Source organism: Podarcis pityusensis, assembly GCF_964106645.2.
Source record: "Podarcis pityusensis genome assembly, chromosome: 11".
NCBI lineage: Eukaryota > Metazoa > Chordata > Lepidosauria > Squamata > Lacertidae > Podarcis > Podarcis pityusensis.
In genome coordinates this window covers 45,609,458-45,631,986 of record NC_138036.1, presented here as the reverse complement: position 1 = coordinate 45,631,986, position 22,529 = coordinate 45,609,458, and the positions used below count along the sequence as shown (strand labels likewise).

At 43.0% G+C, this 22,529-nt stretch overlaps 1 protein-coding gene across 1 annotated transcript in view; it reads right to left on the bottom strand.

Annotated features, from left to right (window-relative positions):
- The window catches only part of HSD17B4 (hydroxysteroid 17-beta dehydrogenase 4), a 72,525-nt gene extending 50,002 nt beyond the window's left edge, over positions 1-22,523 (bottom strand). Inside the window, exons 1-8 of the mRNA XM_080973331.1 lie at positions 22,385-22,523; positions 15,412-15,465; positions 8,859-8,966; positions 6,988-7,047; positions 5,593-5,614; positions 5,460-5,506; positions 4,587-4,671; positions 3,201-3,388 (exon numbers count right to left, since the gene is read on the bottom strand). Of these exons, the coding sequence (XP_080829457.1) occupies positions 3,201-3,388; positions 4,587-4,671; positions 5,460-5,506; positions 5,593-5,614; positions 6,988-7,047; positions 8,859-8,966; positions 15,412-15,465; positions 22,385-22,442 (622 nt within the window). The 5' untranslated portion in view covers positions 22,443-22,523. The remainder of the gene's footprint in view (positions 1-3,200; positions 3,389-4,586; positions 4,672-5,459; positions 5,507-5,592; positions 5,615-6,987; positions 7,048-8,858; positions 8,967-15,411; positions 15,466-22,384) is intronic.
- Positions 22,524-22,529: the final 6 nt, after the last annotated feature.

The following is a 22,529-nucleotide window of genomic DNA, read 5'->3' as shown; positions in this document are numbered from 1 at the left end:
TTCAATAAACATTGGTTCACACGCACCAAGAGCAAAAAAACAACAAAACCCTCCCAAATTAGCTTTGCCTATATCAACGTTAGTCTGGCGTGCGATCTCCTCTTGCTCTTCCTTTTGCAATGTGACATACATACTTTCTTTTCTTCCTTTTTTCCCCAAATGCTTTTTATTAATGTGACATACATACTTTCAGTGGTGGAATTTGATACTGTGGCACCCTAAGCTAGGTCAAAATTTGGCACCCTCCCCAGCAGACGTCCTTGTCAGTTTGTATTTCTTACTACAGAAAATATTGATCTGATGTGTTCCTATTCTGTTTAATTCAGGAGTGTTCTGGAAAGTTTCTTTCTGCATGAGAGAATCTTGCAGAAGGTTCTTGTTTGGGTTATTTCTTCTGGGAAGCTGAGTACAGCTGGGTTAAACTGGTTCTGTTATCTCTCTGTCAAGGTCATGCTGACTATAATAGGCCAGAAGGAGCCTGGCCTTCACTTTACTTTCTCTTTTCCATCTCGTTGTTCTAGTGTTCTGTAGTGTGTGCTATAGCGTTAAGGTTTATAAGTATTGTAAGTTTTATTGTAAGAGCTGCAACTGGATTTTTATAGACTCTGCCAATCCTGAATGTATTGGATTTGTGACCATTGTGCTCATTTGCCTTCAGTAGCAGTAAAGCTCTGCTGGATGAAGTACAATTGCCTTTGATCTTTTTTCTTAGAAACTCTGCAATGTGTTTTAAGTTTTTCCTCCTCTGGAGATGGCACGACACTCCTGCCGTGCCAGGCTTTGGGAAGGAGGCATGAAGGCTCCAGCAGGGTTCAAAGTCCATCTACCTCCTTCCCAAAGCTGGGCAAGAACTAACTAGGCTTTGGGAAGAAGGTGGAAGGACTCGAGGACCCTGTCAGAGCCCTCACAACTCTTTCCCATAGCCAGGCAAGTGTTTATGGGGTGCCCTCCACTCAGCACCCAGTGCGAGGGAAGCAGTTGCACTGCCCTAAAACCTCCGCTGTCACTTTGGAGGAACGCATGCTGAAGACTGAAATTTCAGTTTAAAAACTCAATAACATGGTGCTCACATAAAATATGCCGGCCCTTATAGGTTCACATTAGAAGTCACCCATGTGGCATTAAGTTGAGTGATGAACAAAAATGTTGGCATCTACTTTTTATAAAACATGCACAGTTTTTTCTGAGCACTTAAGAGGTGGATGTCGACGCCGGGTACACTCAAGTAAATGTCTACTTTAACCTTAATCAGAAATGAAATGGGAGTCTGTGTAGGACACTAAAAGAATGTCTGTGGAAGAAGATGACAAAGTAACACTCCAAGATTAATATATTTAGGAGTTGGGGGAGAAAGGGAACTGGGATTTCACAAATGCCGTTGTATCTCATATTGCTTCCTTGCATTAGAACAAAGGCCATAAACAGGCGGAAAGCCATATCCAGTTAAAGATGATACAACTGTAGCTCGCTACAATTCAGGAGGGTGAATCTTGCACACTATGTCCTGAACAGTCTTTTCTCCCCATTTATGAGCAGATAACTTTGCTTGTATCAGATGGGAAGCTTTTAACTGCTTTCTTCTAACGCAGGAGCATCCAAACTTTTTTCAAAGAGGGCCAGATTTGATGCAGTGAACATGCATGAGGGCCAACCAAAGTTGTTGACCTTTTTTAGGATTGAAGTTGTTGAGCGTTTTTTAGGATTTTACCCTGGGGAAATAAACTGCCACAGGGGCCGGATTTAAACCAACCGGTGGGCCACATTAGGCCCCAGAAACGGATGCCTGTTCTAATGGAACATGCAACTGGTTCATAAGAGGCACTGTATGCTGCATTTGTGGATGTGCTTGAAACAATACCGCTAAAAGTGGTGAAATTATTTATTATTTTTAAAATTGGGAGATATTGGAAGGTTTGCAGCAGCCACTGGGCTGAATCGCTCATTGAAGAACTATTTCCAAAGTGCATCAATGCAGAACATTGCGCTTTATGCGTAAGTCCAAGTGACAGCACATCAAAGACCAAAAGCTTGATTCTGAGTCTTAGTGGTCTGCGTTTGTCTTTGGAAGACAAGAGGAACGATATGAAGATACAGGATTAAAGTGAGCTTCACACACAAGCACATCTATTCCAGCATCGCAAGCATCATGCAATGAAGCAAACGGAAGTTGCTTTGAAAACACCACAATCAGCAGCACTGGTGGTCTCATACAGAAGCAGTCAAATCCATCAGTGCCAGGCAAGAGGTGGTCAAAAGAGGTGTGTCTCCAAACAGGGGGCAGGAAATTTTCTCAGGCCTCGCTTTTACTGAGCCTAGACCTATTTAATCCCCAGCATGCTTTGTGAAAATAAGTTTTGAGTTGTTCCTCAGTTGTTGTTTGGAAAAATAAAAGCATGTGCTTCTCTAAAAGTCTTATGCGGCACTTACGGTGAGTGAGTTACATGAATCAGCTCATCTCTTTGCTCCTTGAAGGACTAGACTAAAAGTTTAATCTAGTTTACAGTTCCATTAAATCCCAGACACTGTGTTGCCAACAATAGCTTTTCCAGTGATCCAGGAAAAGGTATCATTACTGCAAAAGAAAAACAGACATGCTGCTAGTGCAAAATTTCTTAGCACCCAAAGTTAAGCGACCAAGTCCAGAATTTTGATTTTAAATATTATGGCGAAGAGCCAATGGTAGATCTATTCTCTGTTACATTTTTTTCCGTTCTTTTTCTCTCTCCTTCTTTTCAAAAAAAATCTGCACTTGCTGGGGACCAGTCAAAACAAATAACATTTCAAAACTTGAAGTTCTAGTCTGCTTTTGATTCAGGGTAGTTAGGGACACACCAGAGTGTGGAACAGTAGTTAGCGTTCTGGGTTCATATTCCCACTCAGCCATGAGGTTACTTTGAACGGTCAACAACTCACAGTTTAACCTACCACACAAGGCTTTGGTGAGGATAACATGGGGAGAATTATGTACACCACTTTGAGCTCCTTAGAGGAGAAGTGGCATATTACTAACATAACAAATAAAGAAAAGGAAAAAGGAAAAACATTTGACTGTGTGATCCTTTGTAATTTTGCCACCGTTTCGGTGATTTAATGACACAGCCAAAGCTCACCTGAAATGGAAGAAATGTCAGGAACAGAAAAGTAGATGGGCAGTTCTGTGATATTAAATCAGCCACTTTGCTAATATTTAGATTGCTTACCCTGAGGCATGACAGTCTGCGTTAGCCGAGAACCTGCGGTGGGAGCAATGGTGTTGCAATGGATGTTGTACTTTCTGCCTTCGACTGCAAGTGTGTTCGCAAGACCCAAAAGACCAAGTTTGGCAGCACTGTAGTTTGCCTGGCCAAAGTTGCCATATATCCCAGCAGCTGAGGAAGTCATAATTATTCTGGAAAACAAAATGCAGTGAATTCCTGCATTAATATGTCATGGCAGAAAACACTTTGAAAGGGGACAAGGGGACTAGGCCAGTAAAAGCAAGGGAGATGAATCCTGTAATGTGATAGGGCAAGTCAGCAAACAGCACCAGGCAAAATGATTTCCCCTCTTATCTAGTAAGAGAACAGCCAAGTCATTTAGCAAGGTTTGGAAGTGCAAGTTAGTGACTAGCAAATAGGAGATATTCTGCTATCTCAGGGTTGTTGTTGTTGTTTAGTCGTTTAGTTGTGTCCGACTCTTCGTGACCCCATGGACCAGAGCATGCCAGGCACTCCTGTCTTCCACTGCCTCCCACAGTTTGGTCAAACTCATGTTCATAGTTTCGAGAACACTGTCCAACCATCTTGTCCTCTGTCGTCCCCTTCTCCTTGTGCCCTCCATCTTTCCCAACATCAGGGTCTTTTCCAGGGAGTCTTCTCTTTTCATGAGGTGGCCAAAGTATTGGAGAGTCAGCTTCAGGATCTGTCCTTCCAGTGAGCTCAGAGCTGATTTCCTTAAATAAACCCTGATTATCTCAGGGTAGAGTCCCACAAACTATTGAAATGGCAGTGATTAAGAGAGACATTTGGGTATGTTACCATGATTGCTCATAGCAAATTTATTCTCACTCAGCCCCCTGCCCCTGCCTGGCTATTTGGGGCAATAATATTGGCTAACCTTAGTACAGGGGTTGCCAAGAAGGTGCCCTCCAGATGTTGCCAACTTTCATCATTCCTACACCAGCATGTCCGATGGGCAGGGATGAGAATTGTAGTCCAATAACATCTGGAAGGGACTATGTTTGCTATCCCTTAGGGGGCTGTTGTATGGAGGACAACTAGATAATACCAGTGTTCAAGGTTCCTCACATGCAAGTGCTCTACAGCTATTAAGCATTATTGTTAGTATTATTGAACAACAACAACAACTATTACTGCTTATATTTAATAACCATTACATCATGGTTTTGATGGTTGTCTACCACCTTAGGGTTCTTTTTCCTTTTTAAAAGGAAAGATGAATTCTTTTCTTTTTTTAAGATTAAAGTATTATGGATTTTACAGAGAAACAGGTGGTAACATAACCACAGAGTACTTTAACTCTTATTAATTCAACAGAGTTTTGGATCCCTCCTGCAGTATGTTCAATGACCAATCCAATCTACTCACCTGCCAAAGTTCTGGTTTTTCATATGGTTCCATGCAGCTCGGGTTACCAGGAAAGACCCCCTCAGGTGAACTTTGTGAATTATATCTAGAAGGAATTCAAGCAGTTTAATGCATGTGTTTCCTGAATGAGTGAAAGAGGTCAATTCTAAAGCGCAATATGGATGCTTTTCTTTGGAACAATGGCCTGGAGTCTGACTAGCCCTCTGTGCCACTTCTCGTGCAGCTACGGTCGGTCCCCCAACAATCCAGAACAGATTTTCAAAGGGTCTGCAGAGTAAATGTAAGATCTGCAAAAACTACCATAATAGCTTCTGTTGGAAAAAGGATCCTATTAGTGGAACTCTGCTCTGCTCCATCAATGGAACCTCAGTTTGGATCTAAGCCAACAGGATGAACCTTCAGTCTGTGAGTTTAATTAGGCCCACCAAAGCTTCCCATTTGGCCTACAACGTCTTTTCAGCCAAGCCCAACACCATATATGACATCAGGTGTGGGGCAGGTAAATATATGGCTCAGCTGAAAGGAATTTACAGGTACTGATGATCAACAACACCTGGAAAGTTCTGTGCTAAAGACTAGAAGATTATCAGGTCTGATGAAGAACTGTGCACTGGGGTTCATAATGCCCAGTGATCAGCTGACCTTTGGCACTTTGCAGGCTGTGCCTTCGGCCTCACTGTTTCATTTCAAAGTATGTGGGCAAAAATGGGTCACCTGATGTCACTGTTGCATCAGGTGATTGACAGGTGGCTGGTCCACCCGCCTGTCAAACATGGGGGGAGGGTGTTGGGAGATAATGATATGCCCCACCGACCAGATTCTGTTCCCCACCACTGATCCATGTCACTGAGCTTTGTTACTTAGTCAACTCACCCCAGTCTTCATCACTAATTCTAGCGAATGAACGGTCCCTCAGTATCCTAAATAGAAGAAAAGGAAGCAAAATCATCACAACGTCATGAATCTGCGGCAGAAGAAAAAGTTTTTGTCGGTCAGATCTACTTACCCAGCATTGTTGATAAGTATGTCTGCAAAATAAATGCACACAAAATGTTATATAGACATATACTCGCTATACATAGTTTTGATATGCATGCTAAAATCTTCACTACTACTTGAGTTGCATTTAATTTTGCCTTTAGCAAATCTGGCCAGTCCTGAGACACAGAGAGAGTACATTTCAGGAATGCAAAATGCTTGCACTTGTTAAAGGCTGGACGTGACTCCAGTCTCTGGCTGCAGCACATCAGGTTGGTATAACAACAACAACTACTATAATAATAATAATTTTATTATTTGTATCCTGCCCATCTGACTGGGTTGCCCCAGCCACTTGTAACAGACTGGCAAGAGAGAAAAGAACGCCCCACATTTTTGTTTGGAATGAATGAACAGTTACTAAAATTTGGGCAAACGAAAGTGCTTCTTGGAACGTAACTGGCCTAACAGCCTCATTCAAATTCAGGGGCACTTGCATATCTAAATGAAGCAATGCCTCTCAAACAAAGGACAAGGACATGCTTATGCTTTCTATCCTAAGCATTTGCTAGAACAGCAAGTCCAAGGTTCAGGCCGCCAGACAACTTAGCATGAATATATAATGCTGTTGCAATGTGAAAAAGAGAGTTAATTCAAATTCAATACTCCTTACGTATTTTGAAGTGGCGCCATAAAACTTTGCCTTGCCGTTTTATGCATCTGTGTAAAGGTAAAGGGGCCCCTGACCATTAGGTCCAGTCGTGGCCGACTCTGGGGTTGCGGCGCTCATCTCGCTTTATTGGCCGAGGAAGCCGGTGTACAGCTTCCGGGTCATGTGGCCAGCATGACTAAGCCGCTTCTGGCGAACCAGAGCAGTGGACGGGAACGCCGTTTACCTTCCCGCCAGAGCAGTACCTATTTATCTACTTGCACTTTGAGGTGCTTTCGAACTGCTAGGTTGGCAGGAGCAGGGACCGAGCAACAGGAGCTCACCCCGTCATGGGGATTTGAACCGCCGACCTTCTGATCGGCAAGTCCTAGGCTCTGTGGTTTAACCCACAGCGCCACCCGCGTCCATAGTGACATTCAAAAATGTACATGGCTGGGCCCTAATGAGTAAGAGATTAACAGTCCTGCCCTAATCACAGTAGCTTCAGGACAGGACTCCTCAAATGCCCTGATGCCCACATGGTGCTCCAGGTGAGCTGAAATCCTCCCTCTTCTCATCAATAGGATGGTTGGCTCTTGATAACAGAAGGATGCCTTCATGCAGCTGTCCACCACACAAGTGGATACAGAAGCCTTTTCATGAGCTGCATCTGAAAGATCAGGGCAGCTATGTGGGAGCTAACCTCCTAAGTCTGTCCTAAACCTCCATTTAGGACAGAAGCACCCTGTCTCATTAAAAAAAAAATAATCATACCTATCCTCCCAAAAGCATCCAGTGCAGTTTTCACAAGCTTCTCGCCGGCTTCCACTGAATCTGCAGAAAGAAGTTATAGAAAAAGAACTTAAACCTCAATCACCAATGAGAATATTCTAGTTAGATAGAATACACCCATGCTGGTGGAAAGCAGGACACTAGAAAACCTGAATGTGATCCCTAGAGGCCATTACACGTCAAATTTTGCTCATGCACAGAGTATCTGGGCTATGCATTTGCATGAACAAGTTGATTACCATAGACAGCAGTAACTCCTGCAACTGCAGCTACTGCGATTTCTTCCTGCTGCATTCATAATTACCAGAGACATTATGCTCACAAATAGATGCCTGTGGATAGACCCAATAGCCGAAATGGGGAAGAAAACACCGCCTTAGATCCTATGAGCCCTTTGGGTGAGTGGAAGCCACTTCTGCTTGTTCATAGCAGGAAGCGCCAATACCCATCCCAGCTGCAGCCTCTCCGGCACATGCCATTCCAGGGGGGTCTCCTGGCTCTCAGAAGTAAATTTGCAGAGAGGCACCAGGGGGTATGAAGCAGGAAAAAACCCTGCTTTGCGTATGGCACAATGTGTACTGCTGTTGTCTGGATCCAAGCCACTGTATGAGCACATGTCCTTGGAAGGTAACACATATTTAAGACCCTGAACCAAAAAAAAAAAAAAAAAAAAGGCTTAAATGTGGGAACAAGCAGCATTTTGAGTGGTTTTTAATGCATCAAATATCTCCCGATGCCTGGGCTTCAGACATCACAATCTAAAGCAGGCTTCCTCAACCTCGGTCCTTCAGATATTTTTTTGGCCTACAACTCCCATGATCTCTAGCTAGCAGGACCAGTGGTCAGGGATGATGGGAATTGTAGTCAAGTAAGCAATATATTGCTTTATTATCTAAGGATAATTGCATGTGTCAGATGGGTAAAACACTAAGCTCATTTAAAGCACCAGACCATGATCTTCGGTTCCTGGCTGTGCCTTGAAGCTAGAAGGACATGAATCAATAAATTTCACGACATGTTGCAGGTTATTTTCTGACGTTCTTCTGACACAAGGGTCAGCCTACATCACACAGTTGCACATGCATTTCATAGTGCTTGCCATAGTCTATGCAGGTGGATGGGAGCTGCAGGTAAATACATGCATGTCATATGTGTGTTACATTTGTGTGTGGACTTAAGCCTTTATAAAATGCAAGATTGGAAACCACTTTCAAAAGGCAGCAGCATGCGCTGCGAATAGAGAACAGTACGCTCATCCCATGGCCACTAAGAAATTACCAGATAGATCACAATGAAGCAGCACACAGATGCTTAAAGAATAAAGAAACAGAGCTACCATTTAAGGACTCAGCATAAATATTAGCCTTCATGACCTGCCCCAGGTAAGCTAAACGTGTACGTTTTCATTTAATGCAACAGCGTACAGCATGCTTCTGAACAGCACTGGCTGCAAAAACGATAATTGTTGGAAAGTGAATCACACTTACATAGCCGCAATGAATCGCATAACTTCAAATCCTTCTAAAATGTGTGGGCTTATCGTTCATGTGACTTCCTAGTCACAGCAGACCCAATAATATTGGGTACTCTTAACCTTTCAGCTGGGTGACAATAATTCCCAAACTTTTCCCCCCAGTTCTGAGATTAGGAACAATTGGCAAGCAAAATTCTAGGAAACCACTAATCGTGCAACAGTCATTTAAAACTTCATTTATGATTATATATAATTTTGCCAAATTCTAAGAACCTCACCTGGATTTACATATTTCAAGCGTTAGAAATAGTAGCTTTGTCAGCATGTGTTTTCTTGGGCAGGGGAGAGGCGGGATAGAGATGAGAGGGGAGAAACATACCATAGTTGGCCACTGCTTTTCCACCTTTGGCTCTGATTTCTTCAACAACATTGTCAGCAGCTGACGAGCTCTTTCCATGTCCCTTGAAGTCACCTCCGAGATCATTCACTGGTTATCAAACAGAGAAGATTGTAATGAGAATTAGGACCAGCTGCTGCAACTTAGGGTAGGGCCAGACTTAAAGATCAGCAGCGCCAACTTAAATAAAATATTGGGGGGGGTAATCCCCGCCCCACATGATTGATCGAATGTTGGGGTGCAACCTACAGCATTTAAATGGCAATGGCCATCAACTTTGGGGAGACCCAGGGCCCTCAAATATTTTATTACATAAGGCCAAAGGGACCTGGGCCCCTAGGAATTGGCTCCTACAGTATGTTGACCATGACTCTGGGGTCAGATGACACTCTAAGCTAAACCTTGGCATAGTTGCCATTCTGTGTCCGTATAGTTAAAGCTATGGTTTTCCCAGTAGTGATGTATGGAAGTGAGAGCTGGACCATAAAGAAGGCTGATCACCGAAGAATTGATGCTTTTGAATTATGGTGCTGGAGGAGACTCTTGAGAGTCCCATGGACTGCAAGAAGATCAAACCTCTCCATTCTTAAGGAAATCAGCCCTGAGTGCTCACTGGAAGGACAGATCGTGAAGCTGAGGCTCCAATACTTTGGCCACCTCATGAGAAGAGAAGACTCCCTGGAAAAGACCCTGATGTTGGGAAAGATGGAGGGCACAAAGAGAAGGGGACGACAGAGGACAAGATGGTTGGACAGTGTTCTTGAAGCTACCAGCATGAGTTTGACCAAACTGCGGGAGGCAGTGGAAGACAGGAGTGCCTGGCGTGCTCTGGTCCATGGGGTCACGAAGAGTTGAACACAACTAAACGACTAAACAACAACAAAAAAGTTCAGGGGTCGGAGCAAAGCAAGAGTGAGCTCCCCACTGGGAACTACGACTGTGCAAAAATGCCAGAAAGTCATGCTTATCAAGATGTGTGAGCCAGACCTAACATACAGTGGTACCTTGGTTCCCGAATGGATTAGTTGTCGAACAAATCAGCTCCCGAATGCCGCAAACCCGGAAGCTCCTGCAGCCAATCAGAAGCCGTGCCTTGGTTTTTGAACGGTTTTAGGAGTCGAACGGACTCCTGGAATGCATTAAGTTCAAGAACCAAGGTACCACTATATATGGGTCAGAATAAGTACGCATTTAGTCTGCCAATGTTAAGTTTTAATCTGGGATAAGGAATTTGCGGTCCTCCAGATGTTATTGGACTGGAGTCGAACAACATCAGGAGGGTCACAGGTTCCATGTCCTTTATTTAAACTAACACTTCCTAGACTGAAAAATCATGAGCAGATGACTCTGGGACATTTAATGTAATGTTTCTGGCACAGAGAGCTTTTCTGTAATTGGATACCTGTGCAAACAGGGAAGGCTAAGACTACATATAAACTTTGAGCTAAAATTGTCAGAAACCCAACAAGAGCTTACAGGGTGAGCGAAAGTATTTCAGGACCGTATGAAGGCCATCTATTGGCAGTCTCTGTTTAAAAAGCACACTCAGTAGTTAAAACAGGAGCCCCCAATATCATGGATGTATGCAGTTATTCTGCAAAATCTTTTTCTTTTCTTCCCCTGCAGCGCACTAATTAGACTTCATAGCCAGGCAGAAAGAGTTTATTTTCATCATTGCAATTCAGCGTTTTTGAACTGTAAGAAACATGCATGGATTATTTGCATATTTTCAGACATATAACAAGAGCATGCAGAAAATCCAGGTTACGTAATAATAATGCAAAGCAACTCATCTTGGAGAGCTCAAAAAGGAAAGCAAATTGTGCTTGTGGATATGTATATATATCGTATTTATGAAGCAGGATTACCCCCATGTGGTCAAACTAAATAATGCAATTTAAAATTTGCCACTGTGTTCAATAATTCTTCAGGGTTAATGAAGTACATTAAAAAGGTGTCCATAAAAATTTGTTCTGAAAAATACACAGAATCAGGGGATAGCATAAAATTAATATCCTTATGCAGACACCTCATGATCTGTTTAAAAGCATTTTACTAGCCTAAGTGTTGGCTAAGGCTGCATCCCAACCTTACTTTACCTGAGAGTAAGCTCCACTAAATTCAATAGAACTTACTTCCAAGTGGACCATGTTAGAAACCAATAAAGAATACAGATTCACCAATGAGAAGTGGAGCACAGTAGCACAACTTTAAGCCAGGTGTTCGCAAACAAATTTACTGAAGGGAGACTGATCTTTGATCCAACAGTAAACGGAATCACATGCATGTGACAAATTACACAGACTGAGATCTCTAGTGAGGTGTGTGAGTTGCAGATCTCCACAGATGATAGCAGCTAGAATTGCATAAAACAACAAATGTAAAGGAAACCTATAGAATGTTAGGTAAAAGGTAAAGGGACCCTTGACCATTAGGTCCAGTCGTGACCGACTCTGGGGTTGCGGCGCTCATCTCGCTTTATTGGCTGAGGGAGCCGGCGCACAGCTTCCGGGTCATGTGACCAGCATGACTAAGCCGCTTCTGGCAAACCAGAGCAGTGCACGGAAACGCCGTTTACCTTCTCGCTGGAGCAGTACCTATTTATCTACTTGCACTTTGATGTGCTTTCGAACTGCTAGGTTGGCAGGAGCAGGGACCGAGCAACAGGAGCTCACCCCGTCATGGGGATTTGAACCGCCGACCTTCTGATCGGCAAGTCCTAGGCTCTGTGGTTTAACCCACAGCGCCACCCACGTCCCTTATAGAATGTTACAGTAAGCTAAAGTTCTGATTGTATTGTTCACTCTTTTCAGTTGTGATAGAAGGAGAGGAGAGAGGGGTAGAGTGAAGAAAAAAGTCTGTATCTCAAATTTAATTACAGTGTAATCCTATATATGTCTACTCAGAGGCAAGTCTCATTGACTTCAGTGGGTAAGAGGGTATAGGACTGCATTCTGGTATTCAGAATCATACTGGCTTTGGTCAAAGCACAGCTATCGCTACTAAGGGGAACAGAAAAGGCTTCGAGACTGCCAACTCTAATGCGATGACAAAAAAAAAAACCAAAGCGGTTTCCAGAGACCCAGAAGATTTAATGTCCTCCGTAACAGAGCTTGCAAGAGGAAGCCTTGCCAGTTTTAATTCTTGATTTCACACCCTGTTTTTCCCCCCACAGCAAAATTCATTCTGCAGTAGCCTGGAAGCTGAAATAAGGAAAGTCGTGTCAGAGGAAGCTCCAATACATGCTCAGATCGCAAAAGCTAAAAAAGGAGACTTCACAGGAGACAACGAACAGACCTCTAGTCAAACTCATTTAAGGGCTCTTCCTATGACCTAACAGCAGAAAGATACCAATTATAAGTGGGTACCATTTTTATTGTTTAATGAATAGATTTATTGAATATTCCTATTTTTACATATACTTCTAACATCAAAAACTGGGAGTGAAGGGGTGGGTGGTTATTTGCTTGCACGCACGAGGCTTAAACATGCATATCTCTATTAGCCTTCCAAATGTCAAAATGGGTATTGATTAATTGTAAGGGAGAGCAGTAAGCTCTGTAGATGATAGACAGATGGACTGACAGGTAAGGATTATATTTCTGTTTCGTGCCAGTTTCAAGTAGCCATCTTAATAATAATAATAATTTTATTATTTGTACCCTACCCATCTGACTGGGTTGCCCCAGCCACTCTGGACGGCTTACAACATATACAAAAACCTAGCAAAACATTAAACATTAAAAAACTTCCCTATACAGGGCTGCCTTCAGATGTCTTCTAATGGTTGTATAGTTACTTATATCCTTGACATCTGATGGCAGGGCATTCCACTTGGAGGGTGCCACTACCAAGAAGGCCTTCTGCCTGGTTTCTTGTAGTCTTACATTGACGGAAACCGCCAGAAGGCCCTCGGAGCTGAACCTCAGTGTCTGGGCTGAACCATGGGGTGGAGATGCTCCTTCATGGATATAGGGTCTGTATACTTGGCATCTCTGGAAACCCACATTGAAGGACGAATTTTATTTATTTCCTTTTTATGTTTATGGTGCCACCTGCCTTCCATCACTGACCCCAAGGCTGTATACATGAGATTCCCAGCTGTTACCCAACTAGGCACTAACCAGTCCCAGACTTGCTTAAGTACTGCAAGGCCTCACGTGCCATCAGACCGAGACTTGTACAACTCACAAATGAACTATGCGTATATAGAAACTATGCGCTGAATATATTTGCAGTGTTCTGGTCTTCCACTTACAAAACATTGACAGTTATGCAGAAAACATATGGCATTAAAGGAAGGACCTGGGGTAATAAGCAATAGATCTCCAAGTCGTCTCTGCTGCAAATGTCTAGGATTATTTCCCAAAGGCTAACAATTGTTTGGAAGTGTATCATGTTAAACTAGACTGAAGTGGCTGGAAACCTTGTACTGAAAGACTTGAGAATCACAAGGACAAAAGAAGTTAGAATACGACGCCAACTTAAGAAGGGTTTAAGGTTTGGTTCACTAGGCTTCTGTTCTAACAGTGCTGCAAAGCCTCTGTTTTTGAGTATGTTTTGAACATTCTTACATTGAAAATGACGAAGGCTCGCATTTCAAACAACTTTAACCACTTCCAGAATAAAAGCTGTAATTCAGAGCAGCTGTTAGCTAAAATGAAAAGGAACTGCACACATTTCTGAAGCTTTTAGAGCAGTTTGTGCTGTAGCTGCTTTGACAACTGCTTGGTTTAAACAGCTTGTCGCACTGGTTGTTGGAGCTGTGGCAGTGGAAGAAAGCCCTGGCTGCAACATGCAGTTTGCAATGCGAAACAGGAATTTTAGATTGTATTGTAAATTTGCGAGTTGCAAAACAGAATAGCTGCTTGGTAGAAAAATATGAGTGATATATATTATTTTCCTAATTGCCATTTATAAACTGCTAGAGTTGCCCACTGCTATTAGCAAATAGGATAGCAATTCCTGGCTACATCGCTAATGAAGCCTGAAATTCTGCTTAGTTCTGAGCTACCTAAACATCTGAAAAACATGTTCTCCGTGCCTTAATTCAGCGCCACCAACCCTTCTGTCACTGACTCAATTCATGATCAAATTACCATCCCCTCAGACATTACCTCCTTTTCCTCCAATTTTCCTTCCCTGTCATTTTCCTGTTTAGCACTGACTGCAGTTTGCTGTGATGTTCAAATGGCCTAACTATGGTTGTCTTCCAAACCAAAATCATAAACGATGGTTTGAAGCAAACCCTAATCAGGGTTAATGATACATGGTGCAAATTTGCAACCCACTATGCACCCAAATCAGTTTACGATGAGCTAAATTTAACACAGAGAGTGGAGTGTTAAATGGAACATGCTCAACTCACTCCCGCTATTGCATTTTCTAATTTTTTGCACTAATTTGTGAACTTTTGTCCATTGCCGCTAAAACCGAAGCTCAAAATGTTCTTGCTAAACAGGCATTGAAAAGGCATCTACCGTAAGTGCAATCCTGGGAAACTACAGCTACTCATTGAAAGAGCTCTCAGGCCATGTGTTAAGAGCTTTGCTCCAGATTTCAAGGTTTCAAATTATGTAAACCTACATGAAAATTCAACACACACTTAGAAGTTGTGCAATTTGAAAAGTGCCCTAACTAGTAGAAGGAGGAACTCAAGATGGAACGCAAGTGATTATTAGGCCAAAACTAGGCCTTTCACTCAGAACTAATTTACCCAGAATGCAGTGAGTTTTATTTCCTAGTTCAATATTATTTCCTAGCTTATTTCAAGGTTCAATAAGCCTTGGAAGTGTCGTTAGCTAATTAGAAACGAGTTATTTTAATGGGCAGAAGGGGATTAACATACATTTCCATGCATGTAGGAAAACTAAGAGGACTTAATCTATAACACACATTTTATATTGCTGTTGTCTTTAGACCCTTCCATAACTTGGTTTATCCTCCAATGTATTAAACACATTCCAGAGTTTCCAGTATGTTCCAGTATGCTCCTAACCTATGTGCATATATGCGCACTCAGGAACTGCTTGGTTCCCTTTAATGAATCACATGAAGCTGCTGTTGCCCAACTATGAAAAACAAGTCAATTAATCACTAAAGTCCCGCAATGTTGCATGAGCACCATTAACATGACATGAAAGAAATTACACACACACACAACACTCTTCTAAAATATTGCATGTGGCGTTGTGGAACCGCAAGTGTTTTTGTTTTCAGGAAACATTTCCTTACCAGTAAGTAGCTACCACTCCAACTTAACACCAGATTCCCTATAAACACGTTGTGCCTGTGGGCAAGAAGATGTACTACCCAAATGCCAGTATGCCATTAGATAAAACCCCTAGCTGTCTTGCCATCGAAACTAGGTCAGAGAAATTAAAACGGAAAAGCTTAACAGTGGATCTCCACAAGAAAGGAATGCAACAATTAATAGATAAATAAATGAAGTGCAAAGGTTGCTGGGACAAGTTGCAGCGTTTTAAATCACAAATGACAAAGGTTGCTGGCAAAAGAAATCAAGTAAATAACTTACCAACCACAGAAGCTCCTCTTTCAGCAAACGCCAGGGCATAGGCTCTGCCCAGTCCTACCAGGGATTAAAAAGAAGTTCTTTTAGAATCTCAACAGTTTAAACACTGAAAAAGAAGTCGAGTTTGTGTGTGTGGATGACCCAACAAGAAAAGGAACATTTATTCTGAGGTTGCTTCACATCCATTTTTTGTGCAATCATCTGATATAGGGAATTAAGCAGAGGCTCAGAAAGAGATATCCAAAGCGAATGTCATCAGTACTCCTGGCTTACTTGCTGATCTTGTTCCCAAGAGGGCTATCCCAGAAGAAGCTAATCGCTTAAGTCCTTTCATCTGCAGAAATACTTGGAACAATCTATTTAACTAAGCTGTGCAGTAGAGAAGGAAATTAGGCAGCCATGGTTCATTCTGGGAAGATGGATGGAGTGAAGGAAAATAAACTTGGTAGATTAATCTACTACTTCCCAAGTTAATATGGTAGCCTTGCAAGTTTAAGTTTAACATCAGTGAACATTTTAGAATATGCCTCCGTCACGGAGATTGTAGTGGGGGAAGTTCAGTGGTACCTCGGGTTACATACACTTCAGCTTACATACGCTTCAGGTTACAGACTCCGCTAACCCAGAAATATTACCTCGGGTTAAGAACTTTGCTTCAGGATGAGAACAGAAATCGTGCTCTGGCGGAGCGGCAGCAGCAGGAGGCCCCATTAGCTAAAGTGGTGCTTCAGGTTAAGAACAGTTTCAGGTTAAGAACGGACCTCCGGAACGAATTAAGTACTTAACCCGAAGTACCACTGTAGTTTGAAAACATATTCTGATGCTTATGTTTTCTGAACATACAGCAGGTGTATGTTCATTTCAAGCCACCATACTTTAGAATGTATGCTCATCTTCACCCAAAATAGCGGCTATACTCATTTGTGAGAAAGGCTTTGGGAGTAAACCCTGAGGGAAAATTCGTACCTGCTACTTTGTGAGACATCTTTGTGAAAAGAAAAGGTTAAAGGGTAAACACTACACAAATCCGGAGCAGAGTCCCTAAGACAGTTGGGATGGCATCTTGTACACCTCCTTCTGGCAACTCCTGCAGCCAGGTAAAAAGGTAAAGGTAAAGGGACCCCTGACACTTAAGTCCTGTCATGAAAGACTCTGGGGTTGCGGCGCTCATCTCACTTTACAGGCCGAGGAAGCTGGCGTTTGTCCACTCCGCAGACAGTTTTTCCGGGTCATGTGGCCAGCATGACTAAGCCTCTTCTGGCGCAAAAGAACACCGACATCAGAGCAGTGCACAGAAATGCCATTTACCTTCCCGCCACAGCGGTGCCTATTAATCTACTTGCATTTTTTGGCATGCTTTCGAACTGCTAGGTTGGCAGGAGCTGGAACCGAGCAACGGGAGCTCACCCTGTCGCGGGGATTTGAATTGCCGACATTTTGATCGGCAAGCCCAAGGCTCAGTGGTTTAGACCACAGCGCCACCCGCGTCCAAATGATTGCTCTGCTTTCCTTTGGACCACATCAGCAAGGCCGCGATAGGGGTTCTGCCATCTGAGCAGCCCAGGACCTCCATGTACACAGCCCAGGCCTACACTCTAAAGAGGTCAGTTTGATGCTGCTAACACAGCAAAAACAACACAAGAGGCAGCAGTTACAAGTTACCAGTCTCTGCAGCCGCAGCAGGCGCTGTGATTCTCCAGCGATCACCCCCAGAGGCACACTCCATTGTCTTTTGAAACAGATGGATGCCAACAAATACATTTACAGTGCAATCCTACGCCTGTCTACACAGAAATCCCACTGACTGTGTGGGTATGAGATTGCAACCTTACGGTACAATCCTAACCAGGTCTACTCAGAAGTAAGTCCTGGGGCTTACTCTCAATGTAGGGGAGTTTAGGGCTGGAGCATTAGATTGCCTTCCTCATTTTGCACTAAAGGCAAAAACTCTTTCTTCAGTAGGGGCCATTTGTTCAACATGTACACAACAGCACTGTAACAGAATCCAATTGTCCTTCTCCTATTTTTATTTCAGCCTTGAGCCCATGGACAACTGAATTACAAAAGCCACTTTAGTGGGGGGAAAATAATTGATCCTTGTGAAAAGTTTTTTAGAATGCAAAGACAGAAACTGAAGCCCTTTTACATACAAATGAAGTGGCTTCAAAAACGAACTTGAACAGGCACTTGGCTAAGCAAAATAGCAACACACAACTTCAACAACCCACAATACCCAACTGTTGGGCTAATTCATGAGATCACTCTTGAGATGCCCCCCACGAAAAAGATAAGTTGGTAGTGCAATGTTCTTAAATCTAAGGTTTCTTAAAAGCATTTATAAATTAGAATCGGTTATTCGCAAGTGACCAGTGCAGCGTATCTGTGGGAACTTGTTTTCCCAACAAACGCTCTGTGAATAGAATCAATGCTCTATTCAGTTATCAAGTGCATTGAGACACTGGCAGCTTTAACATTTATAGGCATCTTGGAGAACAAAGAGCCTTGTGCAACTTTAAAAACTCATTTATTATGGCCTAAACTTTTGTGGACTTCCTGAACATTTCAGGAAGGGCCATAGATCAGAGCATCTTATCTGGATGTAGAAGATACCAGGTTCAGTCCAGAGCATCTCCATGCAGAACAACAGTCAATATGCATAGACAATTTTGAGCTAGACAGATCAATGATCTGCTTTGATATAAGGTATTTTCCTTTGTTCCTTATTACTATAGCATAGCTGTCAACTTACAGATTTGAAAATAAGGGACCAGCAGCCTCAAAAATAAGGGATCAGCAGCCAAAATAAGGGATTTTCCAAGCACAGGTATGTTCAACTTCTGAGCCCCTCCGAGCCAAAGGCAGAAAGCCCAGCCAGCAGCCAAACAAAGCCTCAAGCAGTGGTTCCCACTGCGCAGCAACCCGGAAAAGGGGATGCAGGAAGGGAAACCACCGTCACCTCTCCGCTGGGAAGCGCTGAGCAAAGGCAAGTCCCCAGGCAACGCGGCCAATTTGATCGGCACAAGGCATGCAAGCTCCACCCCCCAGTCGTTCTTAGACTCCTTATTGGGTGAGCAACGCAGCCAAGCAACACAGTTGGAGCCTCCCTCCTACCTGGCCGGCAGGGAGGGAGGGAGAGGATCAGCTTCCTTTGAAACCCGGGAAATTTAAGGGACATCATCAATAAGGGACAGCAGCGGGAAACGGCACTGGGATAAGGGACTTTCCCGCCAAATAAGGGACAGTTGACAGCTATGCTACAGTCCACTTTATCAGATGCATTTAGTGTTCTATACCTATAAACAGTACTTTTTTCTTTAAAAAATGTTTAGGGGTACTCTCATTTTCCTTCTCATATTGAAATACTGCCCCTCAATGAGGCCAAACTTAGATTCACAAAATGTTTAGGAGTATGTGTACCCTGTGCCCCCCCCACCGAAAAAAGCACTGCCTATAACTCAGGATATATACACATGGTGCATGCAAGGGGAACTGTAAACAGTGAGTTCAGTGGGAAATTAAATGCAGCAAACAAAATGAAGTCTGCAAAAACCTATGACACTAGAATAGTTTACGCAAAAAACTGGAAAGAAAGGATTACTCCGACAAAGGAGCAGTGGTTACACAAATTAACAGAATTTGCGGAACTAACGAGTATGATGGCAAAAATAAGAAACTGGGATGAAAATACAGTAAAATAAAAAGTGAGCGGGATTGCTTTCGAGAATATTTAAAAAGAGATGGAATCAAGCAAACTTTCAAGTGGACATAAAGCAGGGGGGGAAAGGTAAGTGAATCGTAGGGATAGAAAAGGTAGAAAAAGAAAGGTAATGTAGCAAATCAAAGAAAAGGGATAGGTTGGGAAGTCTAGGTAATAGTAAGATAAGATGGTGCAAAGTGTAAACCGAAAAATACACAAATAAAATTAACAATTTTTTTTAATCAAAAAACAAAAAAAACTTATTACACAATAGGTCTGTTAGACTTCACAGTGTCATGAGACGCTTTGAGCTTTTTGCTGCGACAGTTACCCCTCTTGAAGCTTGCATCTTGGTTATACCACGGTTTGTGTAGCCAATGGGCACCAAATAACTTGCTAATGTGACTCACTAGCAAACCTGAAGTGGCCTGATACACAGACACCTTCTCCCACAACTGATCTTTGTGCCAAAGCTGGTAACAAAGCCCTGGCAAAATGTACTTTACTTGGACGAAACTCATATCTCAAGCCAGTTATTAATTATGGGCAATTCATGTCCCTCCCTTGGTTTTGTCTAACTCCTCTTTTGCATGGCTTATCTAGCTGAACAACCTGCTCAAGAATCCTTATTCCAAACCTGCACTCCCACACCTCACGTGCAAAAAGATCTACAGCAGTTTCATGCAGCAACTTAGTAAGATTCAGGTGATTAATGAATCAACTAATCTCATACAATTAATTGCAATTTGCTTAATTGGGTCAGACCTAGCTATAGATTTTGGGAGGCCCTGGACAAGCAAGGGGTGGGGGCCACCAGCCCTCTCCAGTGCCTCTACTCCCTGCAGCAGCTAGGCTATAAATGCCCTCCTCTCCTTTACTGGTTTACCCAGTGGCAATGGCACCAAAATGAGCTGCGAGCCATTTGTGTACCCTAAGATAAAGAGCAATTTAGAAATGCTTTAAAGAATTAAATCACAATACAGCAGAGTCACCGCTGTTTCTGGGTAAGCGCACAAGTGTGCACAAGCAGGAGATTGGCATGTTTAGCAGCACTTCCACTTGAGGGACTCAAGGGGCACTGAGGGCATCCACCAAGGCAGGCATCAGCCCTGGTGGGCTGTGCCAGGGCACATGGGCACTATCCAATGTCCCAGTATGCTTGGTGCTGACGCTAAGCCAGAACTGAATGACTAAACCTGCCAGTTCATAAAATGCTTTGTGGATTAAGTGCACTTTTTGGCCCCGAGAAGCTCTCAAAGTCCCTTACAAAAAATGCTCACAAAACAAACACTAAAGTACCTTATTAGAGCCAGGATCATTTAGGTGGCATTTCCTGCCCTCATTCTTGGTCTTCTCAGGTGCTGCCTTTTGAGGGTTGCCATACTTCAAAAAGTAAAATTCCTGACACACACAAATTTGTTTAGCTTTTTTTAGGAAGACCCCAGAAATGTTGAGCTATTTTTAGGAACAAACCCAAATTGTTGACCTGCCCCCAAAATAGTGAGCTGTTCCCGCTGCTTTTCCCATCGTGTTGCCATACATCCGGGTTCTCCCTGGCAAAATTCCCCCGATGCCATTTTTACACCCAAGAACCAGGACATGTCAGGAATTTTCCTGACGTATGGCAAGCGTATGCATTTTGCCCTCTGCCTACTAAAGAGGAGCCCAATGAAGTCATCTTTTAATGTTTAATGTTTTGTTATGTTTTTATATATGTTGGAAGCTGACCAGAGTTGCAGGGGCAACCCAGTCAGATGGGCAGGGTACAAATAACAAAAATATTATTTATTATTATCTGAGGTAAAGGAGGCACATCTTCCCTGAGTCTTCCCACTCATGTCCTGGTAGTGGGGCTGAATAGTTGGATCTCACTTAGCCCATAGAGGAGGTGAATCGTCCCTTATGCTTTAAGCAGTAACAGGAATGTATACTAGAAGCTGGTAATCATTGACTCTGAAAAGATGGCTGTTCAGATATATGGCTTTAATACTAACTGAAAAGATATGATAGCAAAGTCATTAAATCATATATGATTTAGCTAAGATTCCTGAAGGAATCTCAGACTAGATGACCCTTGATACCTTCCAACTATACAACTGGATGATTTTATTATTCTAATAAAAAAGGATAAAACACTGGTACTAACTCTAGAATCAGAATACTTTGCATTAAGGGCACCTACACGTTGAATGGTTCAAGAAGTTTGTGGCAGTACATATTGCAAAACACAGGCTTGGCTTGTTATGCATGTTTATTATCTTCCTTGGGAACTGTTTCATCTGTGAGTGGGCAGGTTTTGAAACTCACGTATTCCCACCCACAATCTCAGGGATCTAGGCAATATTCTGAAGTGAAGTTAGGAACACTGCCTACCTTTTTTAAGAATATGAAGTTGAAAAGATTTGCAACTTAACAACTTACTCCAAAGTTTTTTTATTGTCATTTTTGTAACAACAGCCGTTTTGCAGGGTGGGGAGGTAAAAGGACCATTTTGCAGTCCCCGTGTCAGCAACAATTACATTATCACATTCAGCATTAAGTTGCGTAATTCACTGCAAACCGATGTGGCAATAAGCAAAGCCATTAGTGGTTGTTATTTATTTCGTTACCTATGTTTTCCTCTGAGAAACTAAAAGAGATGAGCGTGGTTAACCTCTCCCCTGCTTTAGTCCTCTCAACAGTCCTGTGAAGCAAGTTAGGCTGGGAAGTAGCTGAAAGGGAGCTTCATCACTGAGTATTTGATTTTGGGTCTTGTCATTTCTAGTTTGACACTCTCAACACAAACGGTCTATGAATACCTGCCAGCCATAACAGGTAAAAAAGAAGCTGCATATAAAAGGGGTTAGGATTTCACTGAACAAGAAATTCTGGGAACAAACAAGACTGTGTGCGTGAGCTTTCCAGAAGAATCTGCGTGGACACTGCCAGAAACTAGATTGATCTTCTAGTACAAAAGTGTCTACTCAAAAATGAAACGTAGGTTAAATGCATAGAAGATCTTTGCAGCCTACTCAAAAGCAGATCCCATGTATTGCAGCCCAGTACATGTCTACTCAAAAGCAGATCCCAGTGGGACTTGCTCCCAGGTAACAGGGCACAGCTTTAGTTTCGTCCCCCCAAAAAGAACCTCGCAAAGAAATGACAACCTACTATTGACAGCACACACCTAGAAGCCTGGGACCCACGTCTGCAGACCCTGCAGGCGGCCCCCTCCTACCTGCACCCTAAGAAGCTAACTAAGAAGCAACCTTGCAAGCCCTCGAGGTCGCTGCTGCTTACCTCCCCCTGCGCCAGTCACCAGCACCACCCGCCCGTCAAACCTCAAGGGAGCGGACATGCTGCTTCAATAACTCGAGAAACACTCCTCCCCAGCTGCACAGCGCAGAGGGTAAGCGGGGAAGAAGCCGGCCAAAGGGCAAGGGGA